The sequence below is a fragment of the Oncorhynchus mykiss genome, chromosome 27 (genome assembly GCF_013265735.2).
Source record: "Oncorhynchus mykiss isolate Arlee chromosome 27, USDA_OmykA_1.1, whole genome shotgun sequence".
NCBI lineage: Eukaryota > Metazoa > Chordata > Actinopteri > Salmoniformes > Salmonidae > Oncorhynchus > Oncorhynchus mykiss.
Genome location: NC_048591.1, coordinates 31,281,946 through 31,306,485, shown reverse-complemented (window position 1 = coordinate 31,306,485; position 24,540 = coordinate 31,281,946). Strand labels below are relative to the sequence as shown.

Sequence of the window (24,540 nt, the reverse complement as noted above, 5' to 3'; positions counted from 1 at the left end):
TGCACAAACTTCTGGTTAACAACCTATAGTTTTGGCAAGTCAGTTAGGACATCTACTTTGTGCATGACACAAGTAATTATTCCAACAATTGTTTACAGACAGATTGTTTGACTTATAATTCACTATATCACAATTCCAGTGGGTCAGAAGTTTACATACACTAAGTTGACTGTGCCTTTAAACAGCTTGGAAAATTCCAGAAAATGATGTCATGGCTTTAGAAGCTTCTGATGGGCTAATTGACATCATTTGAGTCAATTGGAGGTGTACCTGTGGATGTATTTCAAGGCCTACCTTCAAACGCAGTGCCTCTTTGCTTGACATCATGGGAAAATCTAAAGAAATCAGCCAAGGCCTCAGAAATAAAATTGTAGACCTCCACAAGTCTGGTTCATTCTTGGGAGCAATTTCCAAACGCCTGAAGGTACCACGTTCATCTGTACAAACAATAGTATGCAAGTATAAACACCATGGGACCACGCAGCCGTCATACCGCTCAGGAAGGAAACGCATTCTGTCTCCTAGAGATGAAAGTGCTTTGGTGCGAAAAGTGCAAATCAATCCCAGAACAACAGCAAAGGACCTTGTGAAGAGGCTGGAGGAAACAGGTACAAAAGTATCTATATCCACAGTAAAATGAGTCCTATATCGACATAACCCGAAAGGCCGCTCAGCAAGGAAGAAGCCACTGAGCCAAAACCGCCATTAAAAAAAACACTACGGTTTGCAACTGCACATGGGGACAAAGATCGTACTTTTTGGAGAAATGTCCTCTGGTCTGATGAAACAAAAATAGAACTGTTTGGCCATAATGACCATTGTTATGTTTGGAGGAAAAAGGGGGAGGCTTGCAAGCTGAAGAACACCATCCCAACCGTGAAGCACGGGGGTGGCAGCATCATGTTGTGGGGGTGCTTTGCTGCAGGAGGGACTGGTGCACTTCACAAAATAGATGGCCTCATGAGGCAGGAAAATTACGTGGATATATTGAAGCAACATCTCAAGACATCAGTCAGGAAGTTAAAGCTTGGTCACAAATGGGTTTTCCAATTGGAAGCATACTGGCTTAAATAGCTTAAGGACAACAAAGTCAAGGTATTGGAGTTGCCATCTCAAAGCCCTGACCTAAATCCTATAGAAAATGTGTGGGCAGAACTGAAAAGGCATGTGCGAGCAAGGAAGCCTACAAACCTGACTCAGTTACACCAGCTCTGTCAGGAGCAATGGGCCAACATTTAAATAGAGTGTATGTAAACTTCTGACCCATTGGGAATGTGACGAAAGAAATAAAAGCTGGAAAAAATTATTCTCTTTACTATTATTCTGACATTTCACATTCTTAAAATAAAGTGGTTATCCTAACTGACCTAAGACAGGGAATGCTTACTCTGATTAAATGTCAGGAATTGTGAAAAACTGAGTTTAAATGTATTTGACTAAGGTATATGTAAACTTCAACTGTAGGTCCTGAATGGCAGGAAGTTTGGCCCCAGTGATGTTTGCACTACCCTCTGTAGCGCCTTACGGTCAGATGCCGAGCAGTTGCCATACCAGGTGGTGATGCAACCGGTCAGGATGCTCTCAATGGTGCAGCTGTAGAGCATTTTTAGGATCTGGGGACCCATGCCAAATCTTTTCAGTCTCCCGAGGGGGAAAAGGTTTTGTCGTGCCCTCTTCACGACTGTCTTGGTATGTTTTGGACCATGATAGTTCGTTGGTGATGTGGACACCAAGGATCTTGAAACTCTCGACCCGCTCCACTACAGCCCCGTCAATGTTAATGGGGGCCTGTTTGGCCCGCCTTTTCCTGTAGTCCACAATCAGCTCATTTGTCTTGCTCACATTGAGGGAGAGGTTGTTGTCCTGGCATCACATTGACAGTTCTCTGACCTCCTCCCTATAGACTGTCTCATCGTTGTCGGTGATCAGGTCTACCACTGTTGTGTCTTCAGCATATTTAATGATGGTGTTGGAGTCGGGTTTGGCCACGCAGTTGTAGGTGAGCAGGGAATACAGGAGGAGACAAAGTACACACCCCTGAGGGTTAAGTATCAGCGTGGTAGACGTGTTGTTGCCTACTCTTCCCACCTGGGGGCGGCCCGTCAGAATGTCCAGGATCCAGTTGCAGAGGGAGGTGTTTAGTCCCAGGGTCCTTAGCTTAGTGATGAGCTTTGTGGGCACTATGGTGTTGAACGCTGAGCTGTATTCAATGAAAAGCATTTTCACATATGTGTTCCTTTTTCCAGGTGAGAAAGGGCAGTGTGGAGTGCGATGAGATTGCTTCATCTGTGGATCTGTTGGGGTGGTATGTGAATTGGAGTGGGTCTAGGGTGTTCGGGAGGATGCAGTTGATGTGAGCCATGACCAGCCTTTCAAAGCACTTCATGGCTACCGACATGAGTGCCACGGTGCGGTAATCATTTAGGCAGGTTACCTTCACTTCCTCGGGCACAGGGACTATGATGGTCTGCTTGAAACATGTTGGTATTACAGACTCGGTCAGGGAGAGGTTGAAAATGTCAGTGAAGACACTTGACAGTTTATCCATGCATGCTTTGAGTACACGTCCTGGTAATCCGTCTGGCCCAGTGGCTTTGTGAATGTTGACCTGTTTAAATGTTTTGTTCACATCGGCTACCGAGAGCATTATCACACAGTCATCCAGTATAGTTGGTTCAGACTAAAGTTCAGACCATGTTGGTGTTGCAAGAAGCACGTTCCAACCAACTAAGCAATCACATACTTGTGTCATAACAATTAGAATGTTATACGCTCCCAGCTCTATGCCTATGCTTTATGGTCGTAGTGTTCTACTTTAAATCATTTAACTGCTCCTGTTGAGGGTTTCATATCCGTCAGGTCTTGATAAGAAAGCCTGGATGGTGTGAGGAATACTCTCCCAATCTTGTATTCAAAGTCCAAACCTCCTCACTGTTGCATGTTGAAAGGTTCCGTAGACCTTCTGTCATGTCATTGATAATCACTTAGATCTGTCCCTGTGAAGTAGTAGATAAGGTTGCAGGCCTTCACAACCCAACTGAACATCATATACTGTACGCTATTCATATATGCCTTCTTCTGGTCATCTACTGTACAGTGTACTCGATTGATTTGCCAATTTACACAATTCCGTTCTCTCACAATGACGTGCTAATTTGAGAAGAAATGTTATGTTTTTAAAAGGTCATACTGTTTGTTTTTATTTGCAAGTACTGTCAACTCTGGTCAATATACACCCATATAAATATGAATTTAACTTAAAGTCAATGCATCCCATCTGCTTGGGTTGAATTAAGTATTTATTAAATGTAATCACATCATAAATACATAACATAATTATGCAGGCAGAAACACATGTATGTAATGTTCTTCTTTTATCTTTTGCACCCCAGTATCTCTACCTGCACATCATCATCTGCACATCTATCACTTCAGTGTTAATGCTAAATTGTCATTTTTTTCCCCTCCAAGGCCTATTTATTACCTCCCTAAACCTCCCTACTCTTCTACATTTGCACACACTGTACATATATTTTTCTATTGTGTTATTGACTATATGTTTGTTTATGTGTAACTCTGTGTTGTTTTAGTCGCACTGCTTTGCTTTATCTTGGCCAGGTTGCAGTTGTAAATGAGAACTTGATCTCAACTGGCCTACCTGGTTAAACAAAGGTGAAATCATTTTTTAAACATTACAACAAAGACTGTTTTAGGGTTTCTTCTTGAATACTTGTTTGCAGACTTTGTCTTCAACATAGATGTCCTGAAAAAAAAAGAGACGGACAGAAAGACAATTAGACAATCATATAACATGTAGTCTGCATCTGAACCGGCACCCTATTCCCTATATCAGGGGTGTAAACTCATTCCATGGAGGGCCGATTGTCTGCGGGTTTCAGTTTTTTCCTTTCTATTAAGACCTAGATAACCAGGTGAGGGGAGTTCCTTACTAATTAGTACCCTTAATTCATCATTACAAGGGTGGAGCAAAAACCCACAGACACTTGTCCCTCAATAAAATGGGTTTGACATATGTGCCCTATATAGTGCACTTCTGGTAAAAAGTAGTGCACTATAAAGGGAATAGGGTGCCATTTGGCATGAAGCCCTATAGGGATTATAGTACCACTTCTCTTTCTCAGAGCTCGAAAACAAGATTGACTTTACAACTTACACTGTACTGATTGACATACATACATGCAACTTCTCACTTTATTATCATGAAAAAGGCCAGAGTGTAAGTCTGAATGAGGATATGTATAAAAGCTGAAGGATTGATAGCTGTCTGCCTCTTTATCTCTCTCCTCAGAAATGTACTAAATGTATAGAGCTTCTGTTGTCTTAGATATGAAGAATATGTAACGTTCTGTATGTTCAACTTGAAGTCTAGGACATTTCTCTCTCTTTTCTGTCTCTAAACCCCTCCCCCCATCTGTCTTGCTCTCACCAGGTGTAGCAGGTCTCCTTCTATCCATTGCTTCCAGCCACGATTGGCCTTCTCTCCCTTCTGCACAGCCACCAACGTATCTCCATTCCAGGTAACCAGTGTCTGAAGAACACACACAGTTAGCTTACCGTAGACAAGCATTTACCCAAATGTCCCACAGCTAAGATATCAGGCTGGTATCATAGACGTAACATAGTAAAAGATAATACGTGAAACTCAAATTAGTATATGTTACATTTGGTATGGTTGCATAAGACAGAAGGTTACTTAAGGCAAAAACGTTGGTCGGGGTGGATGACGTGAGCGTCTAGCAACCCCAAAGTTGTAATTGGTAACATATCATACACATTTTAATTCAGAACATATCATACAAAGTGGATGATGTATATCCACAAATTAAAACATACCATACCAAATGTAAAATATCAGACTAATTTGGGTGTCCCGTATTTTCATTTACTATGTTACGTCTAACCCTGAGTACAGGCTGAAGATGTGTGTATGTTTCCATAAAGCCAGGGTCAACAACCCACAGCAGTGCTTATGGCTGTCTCTTGAATTCTAATCTGAGAGAGACTGGGCCAAACCTTTTAAGATGCTTGGATTGTGGGCTATGTGTGTGAGGGCTATGTGACCATACAGTATGCATTAACAAACTGAGAGTCAAGGGAAAGTAGGAGATGAAAACCTATAAGAAATGTAAATAAAAATGGTGGAATAGAATAAAAGGAGAGAGCATGGAGAGGGTAAAGGTTAGGGGTTGGAACCAGTTAGGACAAAGTGCAGTGACACTCTGACGTGGTCATATTGGTTGTGGTCCTACCTGGATCGTCCTGTTGTCCAGTCCCTTAGTGACCTCCTCAAACTCCTCCCCGACGGTGAAGTTGACCTCGTAGTTCCTGAAGGTGCTCAAGGTCTTGGTCTCAAACTTGTCTCCGTTCTGGATGATCACCTTGGTCTGGGTCAGGTGGGTGGCGATCTTACGGGTTGCAAAGTCAATATCTGGAGGAAACACAATGAAACAACAATGTCAATGTTTAAAGATGCTCTGCTCTTTCCATGACATAGACTGACCAGGTGAATCCAATCCCTTATTGATGTCACTTGTTTCATCCACTTAAATCAGTGTAGATGAAGTGGAGGAGACAGGTTAAACAGGATGTGTAAGTCTTGAGACAAATGAGACATGGATTGTGTATGTGTGCCATTCAGAGGGTGAATGAGCAAGACAAAATATTTAAGTGCCTTTGAACGGGGTATGGTAGTAGGTGCCAGGCGCACTGATTTGAGTGTGTCAAAAACCTCAACGCTGCTGGGTTTTTCAGAATGGTCCACCACATGAAAGACATCCAGCCAACTTGACACAACTGTGGGAAGCATTGGAGTCAACATGGGCCAGCATCCCTGTGGAAAGCTTTCGACACCTTGTAGAGTCCATGCCCTGACGTATTGAGGCCGTTCTGAGGGCAAAATGGGGTGCAACTCAGTATTAGGAAGGTGTTCCTAATGTTTTAGTGTATACTGTGAGTATGAAGTATGAACTTTTTAGGGCTTGGCGTCCCGCTGGGTACATACAAGTGTCTTATATTGGTCAAAATATTAAATTCTTGTTGATTTAACAGCATTGTTCAATTTACAGTAGCTTTTACAGTGAAAGCATGCCATGCGATTGTTTGAGGACGGCACACCACATCAAAATATTTTTCCACCGGCACAGGTTTCATAAATTCACAAATAGCGATTAAATATTCACTTACTTTTTGAAAATCTTCCTCTGATTTGTCATCCAAAGGGTCCCAGCTATAACATGTAGTGTCGATGTGTTAGATAAAATCCTTATTTATATCCCAAAAAGTCAGTTTAGTTGGCGCCATCGATTTGAGTAATCCACTCGTTCAACATGCAGAGAAAGGAATCCGAAAATCTACCCCTAAACTTTGTTTCAACAAGTCAAAATAAGTTTCGATTTACTCCTTAGATACTGTTACGATCATCGTAATGAGCGGACCAAGGCGCAGCGTGATTGAAGTTCCACATCTTTATTACGGTGAAAGGCGCACTGGAGGCCTGGTGCATGGAGCCGGCACAGGTGGCACCGGACTGGTGACACGCACTTCAGGGCTAGTGCGGGGAGCTGGCACAGGACGTACCGGACTGGGGAGCCGGCACAGGTTGCACTGGACTGGTGACACGCACTTCAGGAATTGTGCGGAGAGCTGGCACAGGACCAAACTGTTGACAGGCTCCTCAGGTCGGATGCCGTGTAGAACACACCTACATAACATTTCTCTCATCTCTCTCTCTCCCAAATTCTCCATTGCCTCCCTGACGGTCTCTGGCTCTTCAGGGTGGGTACGGGTAGCTGGCACAGATGGGTAAAAATGTCTTAATCCAGTTAAGGATCACCACTTTATTTTAAGAATGTGAACTGCACATTGAGAAAAGATCATACTTTTTGGAGAAATGTCCTCTGGTCTGATGAAACTGTTTGGCCATAATGACCATCGTTATGTTTGGAGGAAAAAGGGGGAGGCTTGCAAGCCAAAGAACACCATGTCAGAATAATAGTAGAGAGAATGACTTATTTCAGCTTTTATTTCTTTCATCACATTCCCAGTGGGTCAGAGGTTTACACACACTCAATTCGTATTTGGTAGCATTGCCTTTTAAATTGTTTAACTTGGGTCAAACGTTTCGGGCAGCCTTCCACAAGCTTCCCACAATAAGTTGGGTGAATTTTGGCCCACTCCTCCTAACAGAGCTGGTGTAACTGAGTCAGGGTTGAAGGCCTACTTGCTCGCACATGATTTTTCAGTTCTGCCCACACATTTTCTTTAGGATTGAGGTCAGGGCTTTGTGATGGCCACTCCAATACCTTGACTTTGTTGTCCTTAAGCCATTTTGCCACAACTTTGGTCATTGTCCATTTGGAAGACCCATTTGCGACCAAGCTTTAACTTCCTGACTGATGTCTTGAGATGTTGCTTCAATATAACCACATCATTATCCTGCCTCATGATGATTTATTTTGTGAAGTGCACCAGTCCCTCCTGCAGCAAAGCACCCCCACAACATGATGCTGCCACCCCCGTGCTTCACAGTTGGGATGGTGTTCTTTGGCTTGCAAGCCTCCCCCTTTTTCCTCCAAACATAACGTTGGCCATTATGGCCAAACAGTTCTATTTTTGTTTCATCAGACCAGAGGACATTTCTCCAAAAAGTATGATATTTATCTCGAATTGCAGTTGCAAACCGTAGTCTGGCTTTTTATGGCGGTTTTGGAGCAGTGGCTTCTTCCTTGCTGATCGGCCTTTCAGATTATGTCAATGTAGGACGCGTTTTACTGCGGATATAGATACTTTTGTGCCTGTTTCCTCCAGCATCTTCACAAGGTCCTTTGCTGTTGTTCCGGTATTGATTTGCACTTTTTGCACCAAAGTACGTTTATCTCTAGGAGGCAGAACGTGTCTCCTTCCTAAGTGGTATGACTAAGTGGTATGACGGCTGCATGGTCCCATGGTGTTTATACTATTGTTTGTACAGATGAACGTGGTACCTTCAGGCATTTGTAAATTGCTCCCATGGATGAACCAGACTTGTGGAGGTCTACAATTGTTTTTCTGAGGTCTTGGCTGATTTGTTTGATTTGAAGTTAGGCCTCGAAATACATCCACAGGTTTACCTCTAATTGACTCAAATGATGTCAATTAGCCTATCAGAAGCTTCTAAAGCCATTACATACTTTTCTGGAATTTTCCAAGCTGTTAAAAGGGACAGTCAACTTAGTGTATGTAAACTTCTGACCCACTGGAATTGTGATACAGTGAATTATAAGTGAAATAATCTGTCTGTAAACAATTGTTGGAAAAATTACTTGTGTCATGCACAAAGTAGATGTCCTAACCGAATTGACAAAACTATAGTTTGTTAACAAGAAATTAGTGGAGTGGTTGAAAAACAAGTTTTAATGACTCCAACCTAAGTGTATGTAAACTTCTGACTTCAACTGTTTATTAGCCATGTACCACAACCTTTGGGCCTTATTGCTTTATTATAAACTGGTTACCAATGAAATTGGAAGAGTTGAAAGTAATATTTTGTCATACCTGTGCTACACGTTCTGCTATACCACAGCTTTCAGCCAATCAGCATTCAGGGCTCAAACCACCAACCAATTTCATATATACTCTTTTCACCTTGGTTGGACAGTGAGGTGTGTATAGTATACTGTTTTGTTGTGTTCCCTTGTGTATTAGCCACCAGTCCCCCTCTTCAGTTATGAGACTGGAGCTCAAGTTCTAGAATTACTATTCCACTCAGACCAGCTCTGTTGACAATCTCATTTACCCTTTTTAAAATGGCCTTGTACCAGAAATAGAGCTGAATAAGTTAAACTGTGAGCCTGCACTGCATTGCATCTCTCTTTTTACCCATCTCTCTTTTTGATGAGGTTCTATTACTTACCCATCCAAATATGTTCTCCCTCCCTATGTTTCCATATGGCTGTGATTTTCAATTCGTTCATGGAAATGAGAGAGCGGCACGGAATGAGACGCCTCGGATTTGGGATTTTTTGGGTTGAATGGGGGGGAGTGATGACAGGGAGGAGTTATAACAGGGAGGCAGTTATGACACGGAGGGAGTTATGACAGGGAGGGAGTTATAACACGGAGGGAGTTATGACAGGGAGGGAGTTATAACACGGAGGGAGTTATGACAGGGAGGGAGTTATAACACGGAGGGAGTTATGACAGGGAGGGAGTTATAACACGGAGGGATTTATGACAGGGAGGGAGTTATAACACGGAGGGAGTTATGACAGGGAGGGAGTTATAACACGGAGGGAGTTATAACACGGAGGGAGTTATGACACGGAGGGAGTTATGACAGGGAAGGAGTTATAACACGGAGGGAGTTATGATAGGGAGAGAGTTATAACACGGAGGGAGTTATGACACGGAGGGATTTGAAACACAGAGGGAGTTATAACACAGAGGGAGTTATGACACGGAGGGAGTTATGAAAGGGAGGGAGTTATAACACGGAGGGAGTTATGACAGGGAGGGAGTTATAACACGGAGGGAGTTATGACAGGGAGGGAGTTATAACACGGAGGGATTTATGACAGGGAGGGAGTTATAACACGGAGGGAGTTATGACAGGGAGGGAGTTATAACACGGAGGGAGTTATAACACAGAGGGAGTTATGACACGGAGGGAGTTATGACAGGGAAGGAGTTATAACACGGAGGGAGTTATGATAGGGAGAGAGTTATAACACGGAGGGAGTTATGACACGGAGGGATTTAAAACACAGAGGGAGTTATAACACAGAGGAAGTTATGACACGGAGGGAGTTATGAAAGGGAGGGAGTTATAACACGGAGGGAGTTATGACACAGAGGGCGTTATGACAGGGAAGGAGTTATAACACGGAGGGAGTTATGACACGGAGGGAGTTATGACACGGACAGAGTTATGACACGGAGGGAGTTATGACACGGAGGAAGTTTTGACACGGAGGGAGTTATGGCACGGAGGGAGTTGTGACACGGAGGGAGTTGTGACACGGAGGGAGTTATAACACGGAGGAGTTATGGCACGGAGGGAGTTATGACACTGAGGGAGTTATGACAAGGAGGGAGTTATGACACTGAGGGAGTTTTGACACGGAGGGAGTTATGGCACGGAGGGAGTTATGGCATGGAGGGAGTTATGGCACGGAGGAGTTATTGCATGTAGGGATTTATAACACAGAGTTAGTTATAACACGGAGGGAATTATGACACGGAAGGAGTTATGACACGGAGGGAGTTATGACACGGAGGGAGTTATAACACGGAGGGATTTAAAACACGGAGGGAGTTGTAACACGGAGGGAGTTATGACCTGGAGGGAGTTATAACACGTAGGGATTTAAAACACGGAGGGAGTTATAACACGGAGGGAGTTATGACACGGAGGAAGTTTTGACACGGAGGGAGTTATAACACGGAGGGATTTAACACACGGAGGGAGTTATAACACGGAGGGAGTTATGACACGGAGGGACTTATGATACGGAGGGAGTTTTGACACGGAGGGAGTTATAACACGGAGGGATTTAATACACGGAGGGAGTTATGACAGGGAGGGAGTTATAACACGGAGGGATTTATGACAGGGAGGGAGTTATAACACGGAGGGAGTTATGACAGGGAGGGAGTTATAACACGGAGGGAGTTATAACACGGAGGGAGTTATGACACGGAGGGAGTTATGACAGGGAAGGAGTTATAACACGGAGGGAGTTATGATAGGGAGAGAGTTATGACACAGAGGGCGTTATGACAGGGAAGAAGTTATAACACGGAGGGAGTTATGACACGGAGGGAGTTATGACACGGACAGAGTTATGACACGGAGGGAGTTATGACACGGAGGAAGTTTTGACACGGAGGGAGTTATGGCACGGAGGGAGTTGTGACACGGAGGGAGTTGTGACACGGAGGGAGTTATAACACGGAGGAGTTATGGCACGGAGGGAGTTATGACACTGAGGGAGTTATGACAAGGAGGGAGTTATGACACTGAGGGAGTTTTGACACGGAGGGAGTTATGGCACGGAGGGAGTTATGGCATGGAGGGAGTTATGGCACGGAGGAGTTATTGCATGTAGGGATTTATAACACAGAGTTAGTTATAACACGGAGGGAATTATGACACGGAAGGAGTTATGACACGGAGGGAGTTATGACACGGAGGGAGTTATAACACGGAGGGATTTAAAACACGGAGGGAGTTGTAACACGGAGTGAGTTATGACACGGAGGGAGTTATAACACGTAGGGATTTAAAACACGGAGGGAGTTATAACACGGAGGGAGTTATGACACGGAGGAAGTTTTGACACGGAGGGAGTTATAACACGGAGGGATTTAACACACGGAGGGAGTTATAACACGGAGGGAGTTATGACACGGAGGGACTTATGATACGGAGGGAGTTTTGACACGGAGGGAGTTATAACACGGAGGGATTTAAAACACGGAGGGAGTTATAACACGAAGGGAGTTATAACACGGAGGGAGTTATAACACGGAGGGTGTTATAACACGGAGGGATTTAAAACACTGAGGGAGTTATAACATGGAGGGAGTTATAACACGGAGGGAGTTATAACATGGAGGGATTTAAAACACAGAGGGAGTTATAACACGGAGGGAGTTATAACACGGAGGGATTTAAAACACTGAGGGAGTTATAACACGGAGGGAGTTATGACACGGAGGGAGTTATGACACGGAGGGAGTTATGACACGGAGGGAGTTATGACACGGAGGGAGTTATGACGGAGGGATTTATGGCATGGAGGGAGTTAAGACACAGAGGGTGTTATGGCATTGAGGGATCTATGGCATGGAGGGAGTTATGACGGAGGGAGTTATGACATGGAGGGAGTTATAACACGGAGGGAGTTATGACACGTAGGGAGTTATGGCATGGAGGGAGTTATGACACGGAGGGAGTTATGGCATGGAGGGATTTATGGCATGGAGGGAGTTATGACACGGAGGGAGTTATGGCATGGAGGGAGTTATGACACGGAGGGAGTTATGACATGGAGGGAGTTATGACACGGAGGGAGTTATGACGGAGGGATGTATGGCATGGAGGTAGTTAAGACACGGAGGATGTTATGGCATGGAGGGAGTTATGGCATGGAAGGAGTTATGACGGAGGGAGTTATGATACGGAGGGAGTTATAACACGGAGGGAGTTATGACATGGAGGGAGTTATGGCATGGAGGGAGTTATGACACTGAGGGAGTTATGGCATGGAGGGATTTATGGCATGGAGGGAGTTATGGCATGGAGGTAGTTATGGCATGGAGGGAGTAATGACGGAGGGAGTTATGACACGGAGGGAGTTATGGCATGGAGGGAGTTATGACATGGAGGGAATTATGGCATGGAGGGAGTTATGGCATGGAGGGAGTTATGACGGAGGGAGTTATGACGGAGGGAGTTATGACACGGAGGGAGTTATGGCATGGAGGGAGTTATGACACGGAGGGAGTTATGACACGGAGGGAGTTATAACACGGAGGGAGTTATGACGGAGGGAGTTATGACATGGAGGGAGTTATAACACGGAGGGAGTTATGACACGGAGGGAGTTATGACACGGAGGGAGTTATGACACGGAGGGAGTTATAACACGGAGGGATTTAAAACAAGGAGGGAGTTATGACACGGAGGGAGTTATAACACGGAGGGAGTTATGACACGGAGGGAGTTATAACACGGAGGGAGTTATGGCATGGAGGGATTTATGGCATGGAGGGAGTTATGACACGGAGGGAGTTATGGCATGGAGGGAGTTATAACACGGAGGGAGTTATGACACGGAGGGATTTAAAACACGGAGGGAGTTATGACACGGAGGGAGCTATGGCATGGAGGGAGTTATGACACGGAGGGAGTTATGGCATGGAGGGAGTTATGGCATGGAGGGAGTTATGGCATGGAGGTAGTTATGGCATGGAGGGAGTTATGACGGAGGGAGTTATGACACGGAGGGAGTTATGGCATGGAGGGAGTTATAACATGGAGGGAATTATGGCATGGAGGGAGTTATGGCATGGAGGGAGTTATGACGGAGGGAGTTATGACGGAGGGAGTTATGACACGGAGGGAGTTATGGCATGGAGGGAGTTATGACACGGAGGGAGTTATGACACGGAGGGAGTTATAACACGGAGGGAGTTATAACACGGAGGGATTTAAAACACGGAGGGAGTTATGACACGGAAGGAGTTATGACACGGAGGGAGTTATGACACGGAGGGAGTTATAACACGGAGGGATTTAAAACACGTAGGGAGTTATAACAAGGAGGGAGTTATAACACGGAGGGATTTAAAACACGGAAGGAGTTATAACACGGAGGGAGTTATAACACGGAGGTAGTTATGACACGGAGGGAGTTATGACACGGAGGGAGTTATGACACGGAGGGAGTTATGAAACGGAGGGAGTTATAACACGGAGGGAGTTTTAACACAGAGGGAGTTATAACACGGAGGGATTTCAAACACGGAGGGAGTTATAACATGGAGGGAGTTATAACATGGATGGATTTTAAACACGGAGGGAATTATAACACGGATGGAGTTATGACACGGAGGGAGTTGTGACACGGAGGGAGTTATGACACGGAGGGAGTTATGACACGGAGGGAGTTATAACACGGAGGGATTTAAAACACGGAGGGAGTTATAACACGGATGGAGTTATGACACGGAGGGAGTTATGACACGGAGGGAGTTATAACACGGAGGGAGTTATAACACGGAGGGATTTAAAACACGGAGGGAGTTATGACACGGAAGGAGTTATGACACGGAGGGAGTTATGACACGGAGGGAGTTATAACACGGAGGGATTTAAAACACGTAGGGAGTTATAACAAGGAGGGAGTTATAACACGGAGGGATTTAAAACACGGAGGGAGTTATAACATGGACGGAGTTATAACATGGAGGGATTTTAAACACGGAGGGAATTATAACACGGAGGGAGTTGTGACACGGAGGGAGTTATGACACGGAGGTAGTTATAACACGGAGGGATTTAAAACACGGAGGGAGTTATAACACGGATGGAGTTATGACACGGAGGGAGTTATGACACGGAGGGAGTTATGACACAGAGGGAGTTATGACGGAGGGATTCATGGCATGGAGGGAGTTATGGCATGGAGGGAGTTATGACGGAGGCAGTTATGACATGGAGGGAGTTATAACACGAAGGGAGTTATGACACGGAGGGAGTTATGGCATGGAGGGAGTTATGACAAGGAGGAAGTTATGAAACGGAGGGAGTTATAACACGGAGGGATTCAAAACACGTAGGGATTTAAAACACGGAGGGAGTTATAACACGGAGGGAGTTTTAACACAGAGGGAGTTATAACACGGAGGGATTTCAAACACGGAGGGAGTTATAACATGGAGGGAGTTATAACATGGATGGATTTTAAACACGGAGGGAATTATAACACGGATGGAGTTATGACACGGAGGGAGTTGTGACACGGAGGGAGTTATGACACGGAGGGAGTTATGACACGGAGGGAGTTATAACACGGAGGGATTTAAAACACGGAGGGAGTTATAACACGGATGGTGTTATGACACGGAGGGAGTTATGACACGGAGGGAGTTATGACACAGAGGGAGTTATGACGGAGGGATTCATGGCATGGAGGGAGTTATGGCATGGAGGGAGTTATGACGGAGGCAGTTATGACATGGAGGGAGTTATAACACGAAGGGAGTTATGACACGGAGGGAGTTATGGCATGGAGGGAGTTATGACACGGAGGGATTTAAAACATGGAGGGAGTTATGGCACGGAGGGAGTTATGGCATAGAGGGAGTTATGACACGGAGGGAGTTATGACACGGAGGGATTTAAAACACGGAGGGAGTTATGGCACGGAGGGAGTTGTGACACGGAGGGAGTTGTGACACGGGGGGAGTTATAACACGGAGGAGTTATGGCACGGAGGGAGTTATGACACTGAGGGTGTTATGACACGGAGGGAGTTATGACACTGAGGGAGTTATGACACGGAGGGAGTTATGGCACGGAGGGAGTTATGGCATGGAGGGAGTTATGGCACGGAGGAGTTATTGCATGGAGGGATTTATAATACGGAGTTAGTTATAACACGAAGGGAGTTATGACACGGAGGGAGTTATGACACGGAGGGAGTTATGACACGGAGGGAATTATGACACCGAGGGATTTATGGCATGGAGGGAGTTATAACACGGAGGGAGTTATGACACGGAGGGATTTAAAACACGGAGGGAGTTATGACACGGAGGGAGTTATGGCATGGAGGGAGTTATGACACGGAGGGAGTTATGGCATGGAGGGAGTTATGGCATGGAGGGAGTTATGGCATGGAGGGAGTTATGGCATGGAGGTAGTTATGACATGGAGGGAGTTATGACGGAGGGAGTTATGACACGGAGGGAGTTATGGCATGGAGGGAGTTATGACATGGAGGGAATTATGGCATGGAGGGAGTTATGGTATGGAGGGAGTTATGACGGAGGGAGTTATGACACGGAGGGAGTTATAACACGGAGGGAGTTATGACGGAGGGAGTTATGACATGGAGGGAGTTATAACACGGAGGGAGTTATGACACGGAGGGAGTTATGACACGGAGGGAGTTATGACACGGAGGGAGTTATAACACGGAGGGATTTAAAACAAGGAGGGAGTTATGACACGGAGGGAGTTATAACACGGAGGGATTTAAAACACGGAGGGAGTTATGACACGGAGGGAGTTATGACAAGAAGGGAGTTATGACACGGAGGGAGTCATAACACGGAGGGATTTAAAACCCCAGGGGGAGTTATAACATGGAGGGAGTTATAACACGGAGGGATTTAAAACACGGAGGGAGTTATAACACGGAGGGAGTTATAACACGGAGGAAGTTATAACACGGAGGGAGTTATAACACGGAGGGATTTAAAACACGGAGGGAGTTACAACACGGAGGGAGTTATAACACGGAGGGAGTTATAACACGGAGGGATTTAAAACACGGAGGGAGTTATGACACGGAGGGAGTTATGACACGGAGGGAGTTATGACACGGAGGGAGTTATAACACGGAGGGATTTAAAACACGGAGGGAGTTATGACATGGAGGGAGTTATGACAAGGAGGGAGTTATGACACGGAGGGAGTTATGACATGGAGGGAGTTATGACACAGAGGGAGTTATGACGGAGGGATTTATGGCATGGACGGAGTTATGGCATGGAGGGAATTATGACCGAGGGAGTTATGACATGGAGGGAGTTATAACACGGAGGGAGTTATGACACGGAGGGAGTTATGGCATGGAGGGAGTTATGACACGGAGGGAGTTATGGCATGGAGGGAATTATGACACGGAGGGAGTTATGAAACGGAGGAAGTTATGACATGGAGGGAGTTATAACACGGAGGGAGTTATGACACGGAGGGAGTTATAACACGGAGGGATTTAAAACAAGGAGGGAGTTATGACACGGAGGGAGTTATAACACGGAGGGATTTAAAACACGGAGGGAGTTATGACACGGAGGGAGTTATGACAAGAAGGGAGTTATGACACGGAGGGAGTCATAACACGGAGGGATTTAAAACCCCAGGGGGAGTTATAACATGGAGGGAGTTATAACACGGAGGGATTTAAAACACGGAGGGAGTTATAACACGGAGGGAGTTATAACACGGAGGAAGTTATAACACGGAGGGAGTTATAACACGGAGGGATTTAAAACACGGAGGGAGTTACAACACGGAGGGAGTTATAACACGGAGGGAGTTATAACACGGAGGGATTTATAACACGGAGGGAGTTATGACACGGAGGGAGTTATGACACGGAGGGAGTTATGACACGGAGGGAGTTATAACACGGAGGGATTTAAAACACGGAGGGAGTTATGACATGGAGGGAGTTATGACAAGGAGGGAGTTATGACACGGAGGGAGTTATGACATGGAGGGAGTTATGACACAGAGGGAGTTATGACGGAGGGATTTATGGCATGGACTGAGTTATGGCATGGAGGGAATTATGACGGAGGGAGTTATGACATGGAGGGAGTTATAACACGGAGGGAGTTATGACACGGAGGGAGTTATGGCATGGAGGGAGTTATGACACGGAGGGAGTTATGGCATGGAGGGAGTTATGACACGGAGGGAGTTATGAAACGGAGGAAGTTATGACATGGAGGGAGTTATAACACGGAGGGAGTTATGACATGGAGGGAGTTATGGCATGGAGGGAGTTATGACATGGAGGGAGTTATGACAGAGGGAGTTATGACATGGAGGGAGTTATGGCATGGAGGGAGTTATGAAGGAGGGAGTTATGACACGGAGGGAGTTATGGCATGGAGGGAGTTATGACATGGAGGGAGTTATGACACGGAGGGAGTTATGGCATGGAGGGAGTTATGACACGGAGGGAGTTATAACACGGAGGAAGTTATAACACGGAGGGAGTTATAACACGGAGGGATTTAAAACACGGAGGGAGTTACAACACGGAGGGAGTTATAACACGGAGGAAGTTATAACACGGAGGGAGTTATAACACGGAGGGATTTAAAACACGGAGGGAGTTACAACACGGAGGGAGTTATAACACGGAGGGAGTTATAACACGGAGGGATTTAAAACACGTAGGGAGTTATGACACGGAGGGAGTTATGACACGGAGGGAGTTATGACACGGAGGGAGTTATAACACGGAGGGATTTAAAACACGGAGGGAGTTATAACATGGAGGGAGTTATGACACGGAGGGAGTTATGACACGGAGGGAGTTATGACACGGAGGGAGATATGACACAGAGGGAGTTATGACGGAGGGATTTATGGCATGGAGGGAGTTATGGCATGGAGGGAGTTATGACGGAGGGAGTTATGACATGGAGGGAGTTATAACACGGAGGGAGTTATGACACGGAGGGAGTTATGGCATGGAGGGAGTTATGACACGGAGGGAGTTATAGCATGGAGGGAGTTATGACACGGAGGGAGTTATGGCATGGAGGGAGTTATGACATGGAGGGAGTTATGGCATGGAGGGAGTTATGACATGGAGGGAGTTATGACGGAGGGAGTTATGACATGGAGGAGAGTTATGGCATGGAGGGAGTTATGAAGGAGGGAGTTATGACACGGAGGGAGTTATGGCATGGAGGGAGTTATGACATGGAGGGAGTTATGGCGGAGGGAGTTATGACACGGAGGGAGTTATGACAGGGAGGGAGTTATGACACGGAGGGAGTTATGGCATGGAGGGAGTTATGACACGGAGGGAGTTATGACGGAGGGAGTTATGACATGGAGGGAGTTATGACATGGAGGGAGTTATGACACGGAGGGAGTTATGACGGAGAGGGTTATGACACGGAGGGATTTATGACATGGAGGGAGTTATGGCATGGAGGGAGTTATGACAGGGAGGGAGTTATGGCGGATTGAGTTATGACACGGAGGGAGTTATGACGGAGGGAGTTATGACACGGAGGGAGTTATGGCATGGAGGGAGTTATGACACGGAGGGAGTTATGACGGAGGGAGTTATGACATGGAGGGAGTTATGACATGGAGGGAGTTATGACACGGAGGGAGTTATGACGGAGGGAGTTATGACGGAGGGAGTTATAACAGGGAGGGAGTTATGACACGGAGGGAGTTATGACGGAGGGAGTTATGACATGGAGAGAGTTATGACACGGAGGGAGTTATGACACGGAGGGAGTTATGACGGAGGGAGTTATGACACGGAGGGAGTTATGACGGAGGGAGTTATGACATGGAGGGAGTTATGACACTGAGGGAGTTATGAGGGAGGGAGTTATGACACGGAGGGAGTTATGACATGGAGGGAGTTATGACAGGGAGGGAGTTATGACACGGAGGGAGTTATAACACGGAGGGAGTTATGACATGGAGGGAGTTATAACACGGAGGGAGTTATGACATGGAGGGAGTTATGGCATGGAGGGAGTTATGACATGGAGGGAGTTATGGCATGGAGGGAGTTATGACACGGAGGGAGTTATGACACGGAGGGAGTTATGACACGGAGGGAGATATGACACAGAGGGAGTTATGACGGAGGGATTTATGGCATGGAGGGAGTTATGGCATGGAGGGAGTTATGACGGAGGGAGTTATGACATGGAGGGAGTTATAACACGGAGGGAGTTATGACACGGAGGGAGTTATGGCATGGAGGGAGTTATGACACGGAGGGAGTTATGACGGAGGGAGTTATGACATGGAGGGAGTTATGGCATGGAGGGAGTTATGGCATGGAGGGAGTTATGGCATGGAGGGAGTTATGACAGGGAGGGAGTTATGACATGGAGGGAGTTATGGCATGGAGGGAGTTATGACAGGGAGGGAGTTATGACATGGAGGGAGTTATGACATGGAGGGAGTTATGACGGAGGGAGTTATGGCGGATTGAGTTATGACACGGAGGGAGTTATGACAGGGAGGGAGTTATGACGGAGGGAGTTATGACATGGAGGGAGTTATGGCATGGAGGGAGTTATGACACGGAGGGAGTTATGGCATGGAGGGAGTTATGGCATGGAGGGAGTTATGACAGGGAGGGAGTTATGACATGGAGGGAGTTATGGCATGGAGGGAGTTATGACAGGGAGGGAGTTATGACATGGAGGGAGTTATGACATGGAGGGAGTTATGGCGGAGGGAGTTATGACACGGAGGGAGTTATGACAGGGAGGGAGTTATGACACGGAGGGAGTTATGGCATGGAGGGAGTTATGACACGGAGGGAGTTATGACGGAGGGAGTTATGACATGGAGGGAGTTATGACATGGAGGGAGTTATGGCATGGAGGGAGTTATGACATGGAGGGAGTTATGGCGGAGGGAGTTATGACACGGAGGGAGTTATGACAGGGAGGGAGTTATGACACGGAGGGAGTTATGGCATGGAGGGAGTTATGACACGGAGGGAGTTATGACGGAGGGAGTTATGACATGGAGGGAGTTATGACATGGAGGGAGTTATGACACGGAGGGAGTTATGACGGAGAGGGTTATGACACGGAGGGATTTATGACATGGAGGGAGTTATGGCATGGAGGGAGTTATGACAGGGAGGGAGTTATGGCGGATTGAGTTATGACACGGAGGGAGTTATGACGGAGGGAGTTATGACACGGAGGGAGTTATGGCATGGAGGGAGTTATGACACGGAGGGAGTTATGACGGAGGGAGTTATGACATGGAGGGAGTTATGACATGGAGGGAGTTATGACACGGAGGGAGTTATGACGGAGGGAGTTATGACGGAGGGAGTTATAACAGGGAGGGAGTTATGACACGGAGGGAGTTATGACGGAGGGAGTTATGACATGGAGAGAGTTATGACACGGAGGGAGTTATGACACGGAGGGAGTTATGACGGAGGGAGTTATGACACGGAGGGAGTTATGACGGAGGGAGTTATGACATGGAGGGAGTTATGACACTGAGGGAGTTATGAGGGAGGGAGTTATGACACGGAGGGAGTTATGACATGGAGGGAGTTATGACAGGGAGGGAGTTATGACACGGAGGGAGTTATAACACGGAGGGAGTTATGACATGGAGGGAGTTATAACACGGAGGGAGTTATGACATGGAGGGAGTTATGGCATGGAGGGAGTTATGACATGGAGGGAGTTATGGCATGGAGGGAGTTATGACACGGAGGGAGTTATGACACGGAGGGAGTTATGACACGGAGGGAGATATGACACAGAGGGAGTTATGACGGAGGGATTTATGGCATGGAGGGAGTTATGGCATGGAGGGAGTTATGACGGAGGGAGTTATGACATGGAGGGAGTTATAACACGGAGGGAGTTATGACACGGAGGGAGTTATGGCATGGAGGGAGTTATGACACGGAGGGAGTTATGACGGAGGGAGTTATGACATGGAGGGAGTTATGGCATGGAGGGAGTTATGGCATGGAGGGAGTTATGGCATGGAGGGAGTTATGACAGGGAGGGAGTTATGACATGGAGGGAGTTATGACATGGAGGGAGTTATGACACAGAGGGAGTTATGACGGAGGGATTTATGGCATGGACTGAGTTATGGCATGGAGGGAATTATGACGGAGGGAGTTATGACATGGAGGGAGTTATAACACGGAGGGAGTTATGACACGGAGGGAGTTATGGCATGGAGGGAGTTATAACACGGAGGGATTTAAAACACGGAGGGAGTTATGACATGGAGGGAGTTATGACAAGGAGGGAGTTATGACACGGAGGGAGTTATGACATGGAGGGAGTTATGACACAGAGGGAGTTATGACGGAGGGATTTATGGCATGGACTGAGTTATGGCATGGAGGGAATTATGACGGAGGGAGTTATGACATGGAGGGAGTTATAACACGGAGGGAGTTATGACACGGAGGGAGTTATGGCATGGAGGGAGTTATGACACGGAGGGAGTTATGGCATGGAGGGAGTTATGACACGGAGGGAGTTATGAAACGGAGGAAGTTATGACATGGAGGGAGTTATAACACGGAGGGAGTTATGACATGGAGGGAGTTATGGCATGGAGGGAGTTATGACATGGAGGGAGTTATGACAGAGGGAGTTATGACATGGAGGGAGTTATGGCATGGAGGGAGTTATGAAGGAGGGAGTTATGACACGGAGGGAGTTATGGCATGGAGGGAGTTATGACATGGAGGGAGTTATGACACGGAGGGAGTTATGGCATGGAGGGAGTTATGACACGGAGGGAGTTATAACACGGAGGAAGTTATAACACGGAGGGAGTTATAACACGGAGGGATTTAAAACACGGAGGGAGTTACAACACGGAGGGAGTTATAACACGGAGGAAGTTATAACACGGAGGGAGTTATAACACGGAGGGATTTAAAACACGGAGGGAGTTACAACACGGAGGGAGTTATAACACGGAGGGAGTTATAACACGGAGGGATTTAAAACACGTAGGGAGTTATGACACGGAGGGAGTTATGACACGGAGGGAGTTATGACACGGAGGGAGTTATAACACGGAGGGATTTAAAACACGGAGGGAGTTATAACATGGAGGGAGTTATGACACGGAGGGAGTTATGACACGGAGGGAGTTATGACACGGAGGGAGATATGACACAGAGGGAGTTATGACGGAGGGATTTATGGCATGGAGGGAGTTATGGCATGGAGGGAGTTATGACGGAGGGAGTTATGACATGGAGGGAGTTATAACACGGAGGGAGTTATGACACGGAGGGAGTTATGGCATGGAGGGAGTTATGACACGGAGGGAGTTATAGCATGGAGGGAGTTATGACACGGAGGGAGTTATGGCATGGAGGGAGTTATGACATGGAGGGAGTTATGGCATGGAGGGAGTTATGACATGGAGGGAGTTATGACGGAGGGAGTTATGACATGGAGGAGAGTTATGGCATGGAGGGAGTTATGAAGGAGGGAGTTATGACACGGAGGGAGTTATGGCATGGAGGGAGTTATGACATGGAGGGAGTTATGGCGGAGGGAGTTATGACACGGAGGGAGTTATGACAGGGAGGGAGTTATGACACGGAGGGAGTTATGGCATGGAGGGAGTTATGACACGGAGGGAGTTATGACGGAGGGAGTTATGACATGGAGGGAGTTATGACATGGAGGGAGTTATGACACGGAGGGAGTTATGACGGAGAGGGTTATGACACGGAGGGATTTATGACATGGAGGGAGTTATGGCATGGAGGGAGTTATGACAGGGAGGGAGTTATGGCGGATTGAGTTATGACACGGAGGGAGTTATGACGGAGGGAGTTATGACACGGAGGGAGTTATGGCATGGAGGGAGTTATGACACGGAGGGAGTTATGACGGAGGGAGTTATGACATGGAGGGAGTTATGACATGGAGGGAGTTATGACACGGAGGGAGTTATGACGGAGGGAGTTATGACGGAGGGAGTTATAACAGGGAGGGAGTTATGACACGGAGGGAGTTATGACGGAGGGAGTTATGACATGGAGAGAGTTATGACACGGAGGGAGTTATGACACGGAGGGAGTTATGACGGAGGGAGTTATGACACGGAGGGAGTTATGACGGAGGGAGTTATGACATGGAGGGAGTTATGACACTGAGGGAGTTATGAGGGAGGGAGTTATGACACGGAGGGAGTTATGACATGGAGGGAGTTATGACAGGGAGGGAGTTATGACACGGAGGGAGTTATAACACGGAGGGAGTTATGACATGGAGGGAGTTATAACACGGAGGGAGTTATGACATGGAGGGAGTTATGGCATGGAGGGAGTTATGACATGGAGGGAGTTATGGCATGGAGGGAGTTATGACACGGAGGGAGTTATGACACGGAGGGAGTTATGACACGGAGGGAGATATGACACAGAGGGAGTTATGACGGAGGGATTTATGGCATGGAGGGAGTTATGGCATGGAGGGAGTTATGACGGAGGGAGTTATGACATGGAGGGAGTTATAACACGGAGGGAGTTATGACACGGAGGGAGTTATGGCATGGAGGGAGTTATGACACGGAGGGAGTTATGACGGAGGGAGTTATGACATGGAGGGAGTTATGGCATGGAGGGAGTTATGGCATGGAGGGAGTTATGGCATGGAGGGAGTTATGACAGGGAGGGAGTTATGACATGGAGGGAGTTATGGCATGGAGGGAGTTATGACAGGGAGGGAGTTATGACATGGAGGGAGTTATGACATGGAGGGAGTTATGACGGAGGGAGTTATGGCGGATTGAGTTATGACACGGAGGGAGTTATGACAGGGAGGGAGTTATGACGGAGGGAGTTATGACATGGAGGGAGTTATGGCATGGAGGGAGTTATGACACGGAGGGAGTTATGGCATGGAGGGAGTTATGGCATGGAGGGAGTTATGACAGGGAGGGAGTTATGACATGGAGGGAGTTATGGCATGGAGGGAGTTATGACAGGGAGGGAGTTATGACATGGAGGGAGTTATGACATGGAGGGAGTTATGGCGGAGGGAGTTATGACACGGAGGGAGTTATGACAGGGAGGGAGTTATGACACGGAGGGAGTTATGGCATGGAGGGAGTTATGACACGGAGGGAGTTATGACGGAGGGAGTTATGACATGGAGGGAGTTATGACATGGAGGGAGTTATGGCATGGAGGGAGTTATGACATGGAGGGAGTTATGGCGGAGGGAGTTATGACACGGAGGGAGTTATGACAGGGAGGGAGTTATGACACGGAGGGAGTTATGGCATGGAGGGAGTTATGACACGGAGGGAGTTATGACGGAGGGAGTTATGACATGGAGGGAGTTATGACATGGAGGGAGTTATGACACGGAGGGAGTTATGACGGAGAGGGTTATGACACGGAGGGATTTATGACATGGAGGGAGTTATGGCATGGAGGGAGTTATGACAGGGAGGGAGTTATGGCGGATTGAGTTATGACACGGAGGGAGTTATGA

At 46.8% G+C, this 24,540-nt stretch overlaps 1 protein-coding gene across 1 annotated transcript in view; it reads right to left on the bottom strand.

Moving 5' to 3' along the window:
• Positions 1 to 3,263: 3,263 nt before the first annotated feature.
• Positions 3,264 to 24,540, bottom strand: part of LOC110507963 (retinol-binding protein 2) — a 38,607-nt gene continuing 17,330 nt past the window's right edge. The window contains exons 2-4 of the mRNA XM_021588390.2: positions 5,271 to 5,449; positions 4,448 to 4,549; positions 3,264 to 3,763 (exon numbers count right to left, since the gene is read on the bottom strand). Coding sequence (XP_021444065.1) covers positions 3,710 to 3,763; positions 4,448 to 4,549; positions 5,271 to 5,449 — 335 coding nt within the window. The 3' untranslated portion in view covers positions 3,264 to 3,709. The remainder of the gene's footprint in view (positions 3,764 to 4,447; positions 4,550 to 5,270; positions 5,450 to 24,540) is intronic.